We start from the raw sequence: 16681 nt of genomic DNA, 5'->3' as shown, positions 1-16681 counted from the left end.
AACAGGTCTGTAATTACTCGTATCACCCTTTGATCCCCCTTTGTGAATTGGAGATAAATTTGCACATCTTCAGTCCGTGGGGATCTCCTCTGAATGCAAGGATGCTCTCATAATTATAGCTAAGTGTTCGCTTACTTCCCTTGCTGCCTCCTTTAATATAACTGGATAGATTCCATCCACCTCGGGTTGACTTTCTTACCTTTAATTTTAACAATTTTCCCTCAACTTTCCTCTCAGTTATTACAAAATCATCCCCTTTCCTAAAGAATTCAAGTGGACGAATCTGATTCATCCCCTTCCTTCTAGAGTTTACATAAGTGAAGAAGTCTTTGCTGTTTTTCTTTGCATCTGTTGCCAAAGATTTCTAGTAATCTGCTTTCACTTACCTAACCTCCTTTGTAACTTGATTACAGACTAGCTTATATCTACCAAAGGCTAGCTGTGTTGCCTGATGATTTATATGCATCCCATGCATTTTTCTTCTTTGTCACTAGTCTGATTAGTTCATCTGATATCCATTTTACATCCTAAACCTTGAACAGTATTTCTTAGTTGGTCTGAAAGGTCTTGTAGTTTCCAAGATTAATTTCTTGAATGCGTCCAATTTAGAATTTGCTGTTGGTAACATCATTAGCTATTTCCAATGTATAGAATCTAAAAACTGTCTGAGACCACCATAGTCACCTTTACGAAAGTAAAGACCCTTCCCTTTACCCCTGATGGTAGTTACATCTTTAAGTAAATCCCACATCAGTACACTGCGACCACTTCCGCCTGGTGGTTCCTTTATCTGCAAATTCTTCATGAATAATCACTGCTGATAATCAGATCAAGTGTATTACTACCTCTGGTTGCCTCTCAAACATGCTGCTGTAGAAAACAGCCATCCAATAAATCCACAAAAGTATTGCTACTGACCATCCCACAAGTTCCAGTCAATATCTTGAAAGTTAAAATCCCCCATTATAAGACATTCTGATTTACTGGACCACTCTATTTCTCTAATAGATTTGTTTGTTGTACTTATCAGAGTCAGTAGGCCTATAATACACTCCTACTCTCATTTTTGCTTTCTCAACATTGTCAGTTTGATTCACACCAAAGTGACTCACCATTGCACTGATCACCCATGTCGACCTAATGCACTGCCTTTTTTTTATGTGTTTTTAGATTTTGTGTGTTTCCTAACTAACAGCATAACCCTTCCTATTCTGTCTGTCCTTTCTGTATGCATTATACTCCCCAAATTGAAATTCTGCATTCTTATGTCTGTTGACACAATGTCTCTGATATCCCAACAATATCTGCCTTTGATGTCTAGACCAGCACTTAAATTTATTTACTATACTCCTGCATTGGTGTACATGCAAGTATATATGCCCTTGTTGTTACTGTTAGTTACTTTAACACAGGTATTTACTTGTTCCATGATGACTCTCAGCAGTTCTTGAAATCCCTAGCACATTGCTTTCTAGGCTGCTGCTCATTAGTACAAGAATCACTTTCACCTCTGGCTGTGGCTATTGTTAACCTGTTAGTCTGTGTATCCCTCCAAGGGTGTATCCTTGTCATTATTTGAAATAGCTAAAATTCAGTTTATGCTCATGAACTCCGAAAAAATGCAATCCTAGCTCTATCAGTTTTTGGGAAAACTGCTTGTCACAATACTGTGGATGACCCACCCTGCATAATTTTCAATTTGAAATATCATAGAAATTAAATTCATATATCTATCCATTACTGAATACACATGCTAGTAATGAAATAATTCTTTCTTATTTTCACAAAACTAATTATAACATTAACAAAAACTATTTTATGTTTCTTCTGTGTCACAACAACAAAAAAGCAGCCCTTAAATTTATAAAACAAAAATACAGACTTGTTGACTGACAGATGATGTAAAGCAGTAACAATTTCAAAAAAAAATCTTAGAATTATCTAAATATGAAACTACCAAAAAAAATTTTAATGATTCACAAAATACTGATAATATCTCAATTTTAGGCTAGAATGCTTAACCTTTTTATTTAATAATGTCTAATAATAAAGAGAATCTTAGGGAAAGAAAAAGGAACTTTCCCTCACTGGCTGTAAATGTCAAAATAATAAAAATGAATCTGTTCTTTGGTACCATACAATCTCTAACCACTATTTTCAACTCACTGACTCATAAAATCAATCTCTGCCCTCACACACGTCCCTGTCAATATATCCAGTGCACTAACTTTGATCTCAGTGTCTCCAAATGTCATAATAGTCTGAATTTCTCTTCTCTTCCCTGAACAAAATAGGTACTTTGTTTCTGATAGATCTAAAATGAGTGAACCACATCTCTGAACATATGGATCTGTTATAAATTTAACATCGTCTCTCTCACTACCATAAACATGAATAACACTACATGCTTGCCCTGCTCGAGCAGGAGTATAACTGCGAACAACCATATCACCCAATGCAACAGATTGATCAATGGCAACAAACTTGTCAAACACATCAGCACACCATTCCACACCATCTTTTACTACTAATTTCTCAACAGGATGGATTCCATGAATAAATCGGTTCAAAACTCCCACACCATACGTCATTCGGGATCGACGTGCATTGATTATTGTTGGATCTAAGCCAAAAAGAACTGCTCCCTTTAAGATGGCCAAGCCAACTCCCTGAGGAATTATAACTTTAATTTTTTTAGAGAATGTCTCTCTAATACTTTTTTGAAGAATTTGCGACTCAGCAAAACCACCCACAAGAAAGAGATAATGAATATTTTTTAAATCTGGTATGTCCAAAACAGATGAAATATGCTGCTTGATTGCATCCAGTGTCGGCTGGAAAAGCTGAAGCATGACAGTAGGTTCCAAGCGTAACATTCCCTGAGAAGACCACTTTATTTCTTTATTTCCATATTTCTTGATAATATTCTCCACCTTTATGTAAATGAAGTACATAAAAAAAACAAAAAAACTGATGTTTAATATAAAGGCAATTTATAATTTGTTATGAAAATTCTATGATATTTATAAAATTCCTCAATAAACTTAATATTACTACTAGCCAATAATATTCACTTTAATTAGTGTAGACATTCAGAGGTTAAGAAAAGAATTTCAAAACACTATTAGCAACCTGTTTTTCTGATGTGCAATCACTGGTGTGACTAAGCTTATCCTATCCCTCTATATCTCAGAGGATTTGTTTGCAATAATTAAGCTGGCAAGTGCTCTGATGCAGCTTCATATGAATATATTTGTGAAACAGCACTTAAGTTATGTATTTGTCACTATAATGAAAATTCCATATTGATTTCTGAATGCAAGATATCCGCCCTGGATTACTGTCAAAATTTGAGAGATCTGCATTTGCCTTTCCATTGCTGGTGAAGTTATCTGCAGCATTTGCCAGACTTCAGAGAGTTTTTGACAGTGGCTTCCATATCTAGAAGTATAAATAAAACAATTTCATAAACAGCGCCCTTGTCAACAAAACTTGAATTTTCTCATCAAAACTAATTTTGATGACAAAAATCCAAGCAGAGGAAGATGGCAAATGCATCAGTGGCCTCTTTTGTCAGTAGCTTACTTTTTTTTTGTTAATTTTTCTATGCCAGTGCTTCCCAACCAGTGTGCCATAAAATGTCCAGAAGTGTGCCATGAATTTAGGGACATGAATTTTTTATAATATGAAACCACCAGTAATCAGCTTTCAATTAGTCAAACATTTGGTCTTATAACTAATAATGTAACATAAATAAAGTAAATATAGCATTTTATTTATGTATACCCAATGATAAACAGATGCATTTACAATTTTTTAAATTTGAAAAGGGCCAAGGAATAAGGGTTTTTTGGGAACTGTTAGACATAAACATATTGTGATGTGATATATCAGTAGTGTATCGATTCTGAAAAGAATTAAGAGTTCACTGATTTCTCAGTACTATATTCACCCATCACTACTAGAACAATACTTGGGAGAATGAAATAATGAACGTAAAACTTGTCTCCAGCATCTTTTTTGTACGATTACCATTTTAGTTCATCCATTTCCTAGAAATAAAGCAGCTTTATTAGTTTAATCAGTTTCCTAGAAGTGGCATCATTAATTTAATCAGTTTCCTAGAAGCATTAGGCATTATTAGTTTAATTTGTTTTCTTAACTACTTTCTAAATATAGCAAGTCTCATCCCTGGAATATTTTAAGTCTTTCAAGGATTTTAAGGATAATTACCTGAAAAAACATGTGATCAGAAAAACAAGTGAGAACTGTGGAATGGTTTGCTCTTTCATTGCAATTATTTTTGTGAAGGGCATTTCAGTTAATGAAAAAGAATCTATTTATTCAGTAAGTGAGATTCTAATCATTTTATATTTTATTTATTATATAAAATGGTTTTTATTTATCATTTATTTATTTTGTAAAACATATATCTTCCAAACATAATATAATATGCAAAAGACCAGCAAACATTTTTTGCTGGCTTGTTGGCAACCCCACAAGGCAGAATACGTGTATGTTTGTAAATTTGAACTTTTGCATCCCGAAAATGATTTTATTAACTCTAAAAATTGAAGTAATACAGTGGATGCTAATTACTGTGATCACTTCAGGACTCAGTTGAACTGATAACAATAACCAAAATAAACAAGAATGAAGCTGCTCAGTGCTATTATTGATGAAGAGAAGAAATGTATAGATAAAAAAGGTATAGATAGAAAGAAAACTTTAAAAAAAAAAAAAAAAAAGAAGCAATTTAAATCTCTTTAATTTGACTGTCCACTATTTCTCCAAGAAAGTAATCTATAAAAATAAAACTGTCATAATGTTTCTGGAAATCCATAAAACATTGAAAACAAATAAAGAAAATATTACAATATTAGAATCACCACCACTGCACATGCATAAACCATGATAACAAAAAAGAGGTAACATAAACAAAAATAAAAATATATGCACATGTGCAAAATTAAAATTTCACACTGTTAAATGGAAAAGACTATTAATTTTGTGTTTATATTTTATAGTAACTTCTTTTTTCACCTTCTGAAGAATTAATATTTCTTCTTCAAGAGGAGTGTTTCCATTTACAATGGCTTTCCTCCTCAGCCTATAAGTTATTTTTTGGTAGGAATTTTTTCCCGCCATAAAGTGCAATTCAAGGTGTCTTGGTCTGTTAAACTTCGTGCTGTCATGCACTCCCGTACTCCATCCATCCATATCCTCTTCTCCTTCTTCCAGGAGGTATCCATTTCAGGATAGCCTTTGGATATCTGGTTTCTTGCATCTATTTTACATGTCCAAACCATGTTGAACGCTTTTCTTTGATAGTGTCAATAATATTCTTTTTCATTTCCATTTTCTCTCATGTCTTCATTCTATTTTCTGCTTCTTCTAGAAGTTCTTACTGAGTGTGTACAAAAATCCATTTCTGTGGAGAGAAATTTGTTTTCCCCTCGCCTATTCAACATCTAGGTTTCCGCTCCAAACAATAGAAGACTTTGAACAATCGTTTGAAATATAAGTTTCTTTGTTTTATTTAGAATCTTTCTGCTCCACAGAACAGAATTTAACATGCCAATAGCCTTTCTGACATCTGCAATTCTCTTATTGATCTCTGCTTGGGATGATCGCCCACTTTGTAAGATTGATCCCAAATATTTGAATTTATCGACTTGCTTGATTTTAAAACCTTCAATATTTAGAATGTGTGTGCTGATCCTGAAGACAACATTTCAGTCTTGCTAAATTGATTTTTAGACCCCATCGCTTATATTCCTCAAACAATTGACAACATGCATAGTCTGCATCTTCTAAGTCTTGTACTATCACCACCTGATCATCTGCAAAAAGTGAACTGTGAATACAGATGTTCTTATTGATCGGAAATCCCATTTTATTGCATTTTTTTGACCAGGATCTTAGACAAATGTCGATATAAATTTTGAAGAGTGTTGGTGACATTCAACATGTCACCAACACTCTTCAAAATTTATATCGACACTTCAAAAGTTTTGTAATAAGCCTTTTGAAGTGTGGAATTCAGGTGATAAAGCTGATCCCACTTTAATTCTACATCTGTTATTCCTGTAAATTGTCTTAATAATGTTGTCCACCAATATTTGCCTCTTTCGCTGCTTCCCATAGGTTTTCTTGGAACACTGTCATATGCCTTTTCAAGGTCAATGAAAATCATAAAGATTTCTTTTCCTTTCAATTGGCATTTTTCAAGGATCTGTCGTACTGTTGAGATATGGTCTATACGTGACCTCCCAGCTGAAAAACCACTTTGTTCTTCTGACACCTCGATCTGGGCTTCTAAATGGTTCCTGATCCATTTTCCAAGAATCTTTAACAGCAAGTTCAGGATGCACATTCCTCTGTAATTTGAACAGCTTTTCCGATCGCCCTTCTTATAAATTGATGTAATATATCTTGTTGTCATTTCTTTTGGTATTTCTTCTCCTCTCAGTATATCATTTGACATTTTTTGTATCAAAACAGTCACTCCTCTTCCCCCGTATTTCAAAAGTTCCATATAAACTCCTCCAGGTTTAGGTGAATTGCCATTCCTTCCTTCCTTTACTTCCCTAACAGAAACTTTTAAGCCTGAGTCTTCCACATCAAAATCCTCTACCATTCTGAACTCTTTCCGGCCTTCTTTTAAAAGTCTTTCATAGTACTTCATCCAGTCTTTCAAAGGTATTAATTGTAAACCAGCGTTGTGTTTATTCTGTTTTCTCAAGTCTTTAAGGACCTTCTACAATTCCGCTGATCACTTGAAGCCCAATTTGCTGTTACTAGTCGCACATTTCCTTTCCCATTCTTCATTTTTCGCTTCTACTACCAACTGATTGGCTATTTTGTTTTCAACATAAATGTTCCTATATTGCATCATTCCTTTCACCCAGCCATTTCTGATATGAAAGTTTCTTTTCCTCTACAGCAACTCTTACTTTCTCTGTAATCCAGGTCTTTTTTAATCCTTGGCTCTTCTTTTTGCCTAGGATTTCATGAGCTACTTTTTTTACAATATTTTTTAATTATTGTAAAATAATTAAATCTCTGGGTAAAGTTGTTTCTAATGCTGTCGTCCTGAAGTAGTTCAATGTTAAATTGATTCACTTGTAGCATTTCTCCTATCCTACATTGTTGTGTGTCCACTCTTATTTTCTTAATCCAGTTCCACCTCAGTGTTGTTTTAACAAGAAAATGGTCAGATCCACATTCAGCTACTCTATAAACTCTGACATCTTTCAGCACATATGTCCCTGAATGTTTTGAAATAATGCAATCTATAACTGATTTAATTTGTCTTGTCTCCTGCGACCAAGTATATTTATGGATATTCTTGTGTTGGAAAAATGTGTTGTTTATTCTCAAGTTGAACTGTTCACGAAGATTGGGTAGTCTATCTCTGTTATCGTTCCTTTCTTTCTCTCCAAGTCTTCCAATAACTTTGCTATTTTGTTCAGTTCCTACTCCTGCATTAAAATCCCCCATTAAAAATCTCTTTGTCCTTAGGGATTTTTTCTATTAGTTCTCTCAGATTCTCCCAAAATTCATCCTTCAAGGTATCAGCAGTGTCATTAGTCAGGGCATATATTCCCAAAATACATATTTCTCTCCCATACATTGTCAATTCCAATGAGATCATTCTTTCATTAATAAATTGCCAGTTTTTGAAGTTATGTCTCAATTTCTTTTTAACAGCAACAAACTCCTGCTCTTGCTCTTTCACTCTTATCGACTCCCTCCAAAAATGGTAGTATTCTCCCATTATTTCCTCTCCACATCCCTTTTTCTTTGTCTCCGATAACACAATGATGTCTAAATTGAATTTTTGCAGTTCATCTGGAAGAAAGTTTCTTTTAGTTGAAAGACCTTGAATATTCCAGCATCCCAAAATCATTGGCCTTTTCCGTTTGCTAAGTCGTTTTCGAAAGTGCAATCCATTTTCATTTTCACTTGTAGGTCATTTAGCATTTGTGTATTTTTTTACACTAAATGAGGAGCTAGCCCGTTACAGCAATCCCAACCTGGAGGACCAGGATATCTCTCTTAGTCTGGCCCCTACCCTTTGACCTGTCCGGCTTGGGAGGCCCTACCAGTAGCTAAGCTACCACCGACTAAGCTCTCTGGGTCATTGGGACACACAAGCACCCCCCACCACAACAAGGTGGAGAATACCATTGGGGGAGGAATTAATATATATATATTTTTTTATAATAACATGCAAAAACCACTCGCATTTTAAAATATTTAATTTCCTTATTAAAAAATACAAATTTATATACCATAAAGTAGGAAATTGATTAATAGTTTTAGGAACTAGTATTTGAGCACTTATTCGGACTGCTTTAGTTATATGCAGAATTTTGTAGTTAACTGGTAGATTTTTGATTTTTCTCACATTTTATATATTAATTTAATATTGTGCAGAAAGAGCATGAGTAGTGAAATTTGGTCATGGGGGTTACTTTAAAATCATAAAGCTATGAAATCATTACACATCTGAGAGTTTACTTCCAATATATGTTGGAAGTAAATGAAGTGAATGCGCGCATGTGAACCTTTATTGCCAATTAATAATATGACTCACAGAGTTGCTGCTGTATTAAAAATAAATAGAACTACAGTGAGCAAAATAAAAATGTGAATTGCAAGGAAATACCACTTTTCAGCAGATAAGCTTCTATCATCAGCTCTTATTTTTCTCATCTTGTTGAAATTGACAGATTTATTATTCTGTTACAAGCAGAGCTTGAGTTATCTGAAATAAATAATTTAGAAAAATAGTTTCCTAAATCTAATTGTTGCTAATTACTAATAAAATGATGTGATAATAATATACGAGCATCAGAGCATCACTCTTTGTTGTTTCCTACCGAAGGTCAGCCATAAATGACTTTTTTTTTTGTAAATTATGACCTAATAGTTTGCCACTTGAAAGATTTATTTAAATTATGTGATAGGACGAGGAAGGCCTGACTTACTGATAATTTTTACTTCAGCTGTAAGTCATTTCTGGTTGAGTTTTTCTTAGTGTGTGTGTGTGTGTGTGTGTAATTTTGTTCTCAATTTAATATTCAATTTCTTATAATTATAATTTGTATTTTTATTATTATGTATTGTATGTATTTTTATTATTATTAATGACATTAATTAGTGCACTTGCATCATTACTACATGCCTAAATTTTTTAGACAAACCGACATTTGTATATTGGCATCGTTGTAATGTCTCATGTCGTGAAACCCTTCACAATGAGAGTAAATGGGCCTGTTGTACTGGAATCCATTGTACATAAATAATAAAAATGATAAAAAAATATATATCCAGTAAAATAAAACCTCGTGCCCTCGCATGCACAACTCTGTGTCTGTTAAAATAATTTTTATCTCTAAAGTTTCCATTCTGTTAGAATTTGTTGACAAAGAGGCACGTTCAGCCTCGAAAGCTCCAAACTATTTAATTAAAGTTATATTTTACTGGATATATACGTTATTATTATTCCTTCACAATGAGTTGCCCTCTTTATAGTTACTTCGGATAAGTAATGCTTCCCAATTAGAGAAGACTACTGTTACTTATTTTCTTCATTAGTCTTCACTAATCGGGTAGCATTACTTATTTGAAGTATAAAGAGGGCAACTTGTTATGAAGGATTTCACAATATGAGATGTTACAATGATAATTCCAATGTAGAAACTTCAGTTTGTCTAAAAAATTCAACTGTGTAGTAATGATGCAAATGTACTAACTAATGTCATAGTTTAACACTTTCTGCACTAAAATATTATTATTATTTTATAATTACAAATCACTAATTAAACAGATCTAATTTTCACAGCAATTCAATCACCATAATGGACACATATTTGAATCAAGTCGAAAAATCATCAGATTTGCAAAAAGTATATAGCGTTCCAAAAAAAAAAAAAAGTTCAGGGTCAATAGAATGACAATTATCTCAAATTTGGTTTCATATGCCCCAATAAATCTTCTCTGCCTCAGCCTAAATGTCCTATTTGTCTGCAACAGTTGTCATATGAAGCAATTGTGCCTAGTAAACTACACTGGCACCTTACCACAAAACATCCATCTTATGTGGGAAAAAACTAACTTTTTTAAGCATTTGCCAACATAAAATAAGAAAAAGTTCTTTCTGTGAAATCAGCAATGACAGTTTCGGATCTAACTCAAGAAGCAAGATTCAAGAATATGCAACTGTTGAATTTCTCATTTTGCCAGCCTGCATGGAAATTGTTGACATTATGCTTAGGACCAACGAAGCAAAGGTAGTACATATGGTGCCACTTTCAGATAATACTATCGACAGATTCATTGTCAATATGTCAGATGACATAGAAATAATACTTATCCAGAGGATCACTAATGCAAAAAATTCTCAATACAGATTGATGAAATAAGAGAAGTCAGTAACTGTAGTCAGCTAATAGCACTAGTTAGAATTCCCGAAGAGAAATGCTTGAAAGAGCATTATTTATTCTGAAAAGACCCTCCAAAACAAACATCATCATCATCAGCCATTTTCAATCCACTGCAGGATGAAGGCCTCTCCAGCAACTTTCCAGTTCCTTCTTTTTTGAGCACTGGCCATCCATTTACTACCCACAAACTCATTAATTTCATCTATCTATCTCCGCCTTTGTCTTCCAGGTTTTCTTCTAGCTCCTCTTGGGTACCATTCTGTTATTTTCTTAGTCCATCTGTCATCATGTCTTTGAGCTATGTGTCCTGCCCAAGACCATTTTAGTTCTTTAGTTTTGATAAGAATGTCCTTTACTTCAGTTTGCTGCCTAATCCATGTGTTTCTCTTCTTATCTAACAGTCTGATTCCCAATATAATTTGTTCCATTCTTCGCTGTGTAGTTCTCAGCTTCTCTTCGATTCTTTTGGTGAATGTCCAAGTTTCACTTCCATAAGTCATGGTGGGGAGTATACATTCGTTCATTATTTTACATTTCAGACAAACTGGGATATTGCTCTTCAGTATGTGACTAGATTTCCTGAATGCTATCCATCGAAAATTTATTCTTCTCTTGATTTCCAGCCATTTATCATTATTACAGCTAATAACTTGTTCCAGATAAGTATATGACTCCACCTTTTCAATTACTGCTCCTTCAATCATTATTTCCCTTTCTGTGGCATACTTGTTCATCATTACTTTTGTTTTAGCCATATTCATCTTTAGTCCAAAATCCTTACTAACTGTGATTAAGATTTTCCTCTAATTCTTTGGGATCATCGCTTATGAAAACAATGTCATCTGCAAATCATAAATGGTTTAGGTACTCTCCATTCACATTGACTTCTTTCTGCGACCAGTCTAATCTTCTGAAAGCTTCCTCAAGGGCAGCAGTAAACAGCTTCGGAGATATTGTGTCTCCTTGTTGAACTCCTTTCTCGATTTTAAATTTCCTACTGTCTTTGTCTAGTCTAATAAAGGATGTAGCATTCTCATATATTTTCTTCAAAATCATAATACTTGTCTTTCCAGTGCCCGAAACATTGCCTTATGCTGTATAGAGTCAAATGCCTTTTCATAATCCACAAATGCCAGGCATAATGGTATTTTATATTCATTTGCTTTCCCTATTAGCTGTGATATTACGTGAAGGTGATCCATAGTTGAGAATCCTATCCTAAAGCCAGCTTGCTCTTTCGGTTGATTCTCATCAAGTATTCTTTCTAATCTGTTAGTAATGAACAACTTGTAGATGTGGGATAACAAGCTAACTGGTCTATAATTTCCAATTTCTGATTTATCAGAAATTGGAAATTTGCATTATTCCACTGCTTAGGCGTCACACCTTTTATAATGCACTTTGTGAAGAGCATTGCCAGTTTTTGTGTTATGTCTCTTCCTCCCAATTTTAATAACTGTACAGTAACTTCATCTTCCCCCGGAGCTTTCTGATTCTTCATTTTCTTCAATGCATGTTCTACCTCATCATAAAGAATATCGGGTATGTCATATGTGTTGCTAATTTGCAATCCATCTTCCCCACTGCTGGCATCATTCTCTTGTTCCTTGTATAACTCTTTATAGTAGTCTTCTGCTATTTGAATTATGCCTTCTCTGCTATTCATAAGTACACCATCACTATTCTTCAGTTTCAGTATCATTTGTCTTTCTGTATTACTGCTCATGGCTGCTGATTTAAATCCTTTGTTTTCCCTTAATGCTTGTTCTACTTTTCTTGTGTTAAATTTTCTTATGTCCTCTCTGAGTCTCTTTCTAATGGCTTTGCATAACTCAGTATACTAAATTTTCTCCTTGTCTGTGTTTATCTTGCTCTTCATTTTTCGCCCTCGGTTCATCATAACAAGTGTTTCTTGACTAATTTTTTCTTCTTTGGATTTCTTTTTCCCTATAGGTTTCTTGGGCTTTATCACTTTCAGAAAGTTGTAATATTCCTCGTTGATATCTTGGTCCTGAGCAGTCTGCAGAAGCTCAAACTTGTTCTTAAGTTCCAGTACATACTGTTTTTTCTCCTCTTCTGTTATCTCAAAGACCTTTGTATAATTTACTCGAGTTAGTTTTTTCCTACATCTATATCAAGTGTACATCTTACCATTCTGTGATCACTTCCAACATTTACCTTATTCAGAACAGTAACATCATTCACAATATATCTTCTGTTAGTGAGGATGGAGTCGATTTCATTAGTTGTTAATCCATTTGGACTCTTCCATGTCCACTTTCTGTTCACCCTTTTCTTGAAAAAAGTGTTCATTACTGACAAGCCTTGAGATTCTGCAAATTCCACAAATCTTTCACCAATTCCCCTTTCTGTACTGTTTTGTCTCTTTCCAACCTTAGCATTGAAGTTCCCCATAATGATAGTGTAGTGAGTTTTCTGCTCATCTAGAAGACTCTCAATTTCGGTGTACATTTCTTCAACCTCTTCATCATCATGGCTCGATGTTGGTGCATAAATCATTATAATCTTTAGCTTGTACCTCTTAGAAATTTTGAGTATTAGTCTTGACACCCTTGGTGATGTACTTTTGAATTCCAAAATATTGTTTTTTAAATCTTTATGGACCAGAAACCCAACTCCACCTTCACTCCTTTCACTATTTCCATTGGTGTACAGCAGATTTCCACTTGATAAACTTATAAGTGATTCATTTCTTTTTCTTGTTTCAGCCAAACTGATGATATTCCAATTCACATTTTCTAATTCCTTTTCCAGCTCTAATATTCTGTCTTCACCGATGAGTGATCTTTCCGTGCATGGCAGCTTGGTCGTACCCAGAAATTCTTAGCACCCTCTGCTTCCACTCTGATCCTCTCGTTGCTGTAAGAGGGGGAGTGAAAGCCGCTGGGGACTGAGGGCCATTTGTTTTGTCGTGCTGTCATATGCTGGAAGATTTGGTCTTTTCCTCTTCACGCTGACCAGGCGTCTTGAAGAGAACCACTCTACACGTTCGTTGCCACCTAAGTGACGTAACAGGGCTTACCATCGAGAAGGTGTATGAGTGGATTTTAGGGAGGTAGGCCAACCGGACTTCTCCTAAATCTTCTGTAATAGAAAGATATTGGATCCATCAGTGTCTTAGACTAGTGTCTGATAACACATAGGATACCTGTTCCCCTCTAAGCCCCAAAACAAACACTGGGGATGAAATAATTAAGGTGATAAATGAATATTTTGAAACAAATAAAATTATGTGGAAAAACTGTGTAAGTGTACATACTGAGAGTTTGAGCTGCAATGACAGGAAAGGTTAAAGGCTTTGCTACAATAATTTTGTTTGTAAAAACCTTGAGATTCAAGTAATACATTGTTTCCTTCACAGAAACACTCTCATGTAAAAAAGTTTGACTCTAGATTTGAAATCCTCATTAGAGGATATTATCAAAATATAATGTCTAATAAAATCGAAACTGCTATAGTCCCATGTATTTTCTGCATTATGTAAAGAAATTGGATCAGAGCATCACTCTTTGTTGTTTCATATCGAAGTGTATTGGCTTCAAAGGAAGAGTTTTGTTGAGGGTTTATGACCTAAAAGAATAATTTAAAATATATATTTTTTGTGAATGACTCTCAGTATGCAGATTTCTTGAAGGATAACTATTGTCTTCAAAATGTGGCTTACTTAACTGATATAGTTGAGCATCTGGATAAATGAATGAAAATCAAAAACTTCAAAGAACCCAACGAGGACATATTAAGTTGTGTTCTGGCAAAGTTGATGGATTCAGGGATAAAATTCTACTTTGGAAAAATATGGTAAAAACTGGTTCACTTGTGATGTTTAATCTGTGTTGTAATTTAAATTCTAAAGAAAAAATATTAGAACTTGTGGAGCAAGGCAACATCTGTGCATGATAAAGAAAAGCTTTGTCATTATTTTATAACACCTGAAATGAAACAGATCACAACTGGTTAAAGTCCATTTGCACTATCATCATAAGATATTTTTAAATTAGATTTGTCAATAAAAGAAAAGGAAGAGCCATCAGATTTAAAGAATGATCACACCCGTGAAGTTCAGTTTAAAGAGATTCTATTATTGAAATTCTAGTCATATGTGGGAAAGGAGTTTCCATCAATCAGGAAAAAGCAATAAATGCTCTTCTGCCATTTAGTACCATTTACTTGTGTGAACAAAGCTTTACATTGATTATCCCTATCAAGAATTTAAAGAGACCATCTTTAAAAAAGCTGCATCAGGTGTGTAGCTCTTTCAAGCTTTACACTCAATACAAAAATATTCTTTTTAAAGAATCAAGCTCAAGTGGCTCAATAAAAATTTTATAAAAGCTGTAAATAAATACTATTATACATCTTCTCTAATACTATGTTTTTGTATTTTCTCAACATAAAGATTTAATAAAAATTTTCTATGAGCTGCCCCTACATGCTGCTCCTGGACCTTTCACAGCTTATTATGAGTGTGCCGTACAAGCTGTGTTTATTTCTATGTGTGCTGTGACATAAAAAAGGTTGGGAAGCACTGCTCTATTGTGATTAACTTAATTCCTATATATGGACTATACCCTTAGGCCATTGGTCAATCTTTGGAAAACAAAAATCCTCAATAACATAGAAAAAACTTCTTACAACAATGACACCCCAGATTTAAAATAAATAAACATTAATATAATGGAATAAATAACTAAAATACAAATTTAGTAAAATAAAATAAAACTGATAAAATCAATAAAAGGGTTGAAATACAGTAAATAAAATATAGTATGTGGCTTTTGAGGTGAAGTGCCTCTTCTTCAGCTTAAAAGGATGCACAGTATACCAGTACTTGAAAGCTACTTACTGTATTTTCATGTTCATATTGATGTTTATTAGTTTTATTTTACTAAATTTGTATTTCTTATTTATTCCATTATGTTAAAATTTATTTATTTCACCTCTTGTGTACTACTGGTTGTTACAAAAAGTTTTCTACCTTATGATTCCCAACACACGACCTGTTTTTAAACTCCTGTTAAGATGATTCTGCAGTACTTCTTTTTACCCTGGAAGAGAGGTCAAGCTTATAGGTCTATAATTACTCACTTTGCCCTTTGATTCAGGACAGGACTGCTATACACACTTTGTGTGAATAGTAGTCCTCTCCTGAATCCAAGGATATTCTCATAATTATGGCAAAGTCCTCTTAGTCCTCAAATTCTGAATAGCAGCAGTCTTCTCCTGAATCCAAGGAGATGACTCATAATTATGGAAAAGAGTTTTCTTACCTCTTTCGCTGCTACTTTTAATATAACTGGATAGATGCCACCAGCCTCAGGTGATTTATTTATTTTTATCTTCAACAATTTCTCTCCCACTTTTTTTCAGTATCACAAGATAATTTAGTTACCAGTTATCATTTGGTGCATACTTCCTGTGTTCTCATCCCTGAAGACTTCCTTGCACGTGGATGTAGATGCAAAATATTTATTCAATTTGTCAGCAACCTGAATATGATCATCTATTTGATTTGATAATTTATGACCATTTTCACCATTGGCTATGATACACCAATTCCAAGATTAACACACAAAAATTCATAGGTGACTTACAGATAGGCCACAATGTGAAAAATTACAAAAAGAAAAGTGGTATTCAGTAAACATATATAAAAACTAAAAACAGGTAAATCTTAACAAAAAATAATAAAAGAAATTAAAGTGTAAATAAGATAACTTTTAAAAATACAGTTATATATGTATATAAATTTATCATTTTTAAAAACTAAAAAATTTCAGACATTGTCTTTGTCAGAGAAAATCTGATTGGTCATAAAAAGGTTCAGTAATATGAACCATTTATTATCAATAAATTAAATTAATGCTTTTAATCATATTATATAAATTTATCATTTTTAAAACTAAAAAATTTCAGACATATTGTCTTTGTCAGATAAAATCTGATTAATCATAAAAAGGTTCAGTAATATGATTAAAAGCACTGAACTATATAAATGGCAGGCATTGATAAAATACTGACTTTCAGTAAACATATGCCTGACTGTTAAAATGGTGTCATGTTGTTCACACAAAGGAAGGTCATCAGCCATCAGCAGAAAAGAATGTGTAGGATGAAAATGTCCTAGATGTGGAGCCAAGCTAGAACAACTTCCTCTTTATGATTCCTGCAAAGGCTAGGCTGCCATTGTTAATTTACAGCCTTAATCT

At 33.8% G+C, this 16681-nt stretch overlaps 1 protein-coding gene across 1 annotated transcript in view; it reads right to left on the bottom strand.

Moving 5' to 3' along the window:
* Positions 1-2053: 2053 nt before the first annotated feature.
* LOC150085683 (heat shock 70 kDa protein 12A-like) overlaps positions 2054-16681 on the bottom strand; it is a 228723-nt gene continuing 214095 nt past the window's right edge. The window contains exon 8 of the mRNA XM_090374189.1: positions 2054-2933. Within this exon, the coding sequence (XP_090230315.1) occupies positions 2163-2933 (771 nt within the window). The 3' untranslated portion in view covers positions 2054-2162. The remainder of the gene's footprint in view (positions 2934-16681) is intronic.

Source organism: Mastigoproctus giganteus, chromosome 5 (assembly GCF_048544385.1).
Source record: "Mastigoproctus giganteus isolate SK-2022 chromosome 5, ASM4854438v1, whole genome shotgun sequence".
Taxonomy (NCBI): domain Eukaryota; kingdom Metazoa; phylum Arthropoda; class Arachnida; order Uropygi; family Thelyphonidae; genus Mastigoproctus; species Mastigoproctus giganteus.
The sequence above is the reverse complement of the archived record's forward strand: the minus strand, read 5'-3'. Positions and strand labels throughout refer to the sequence as shown.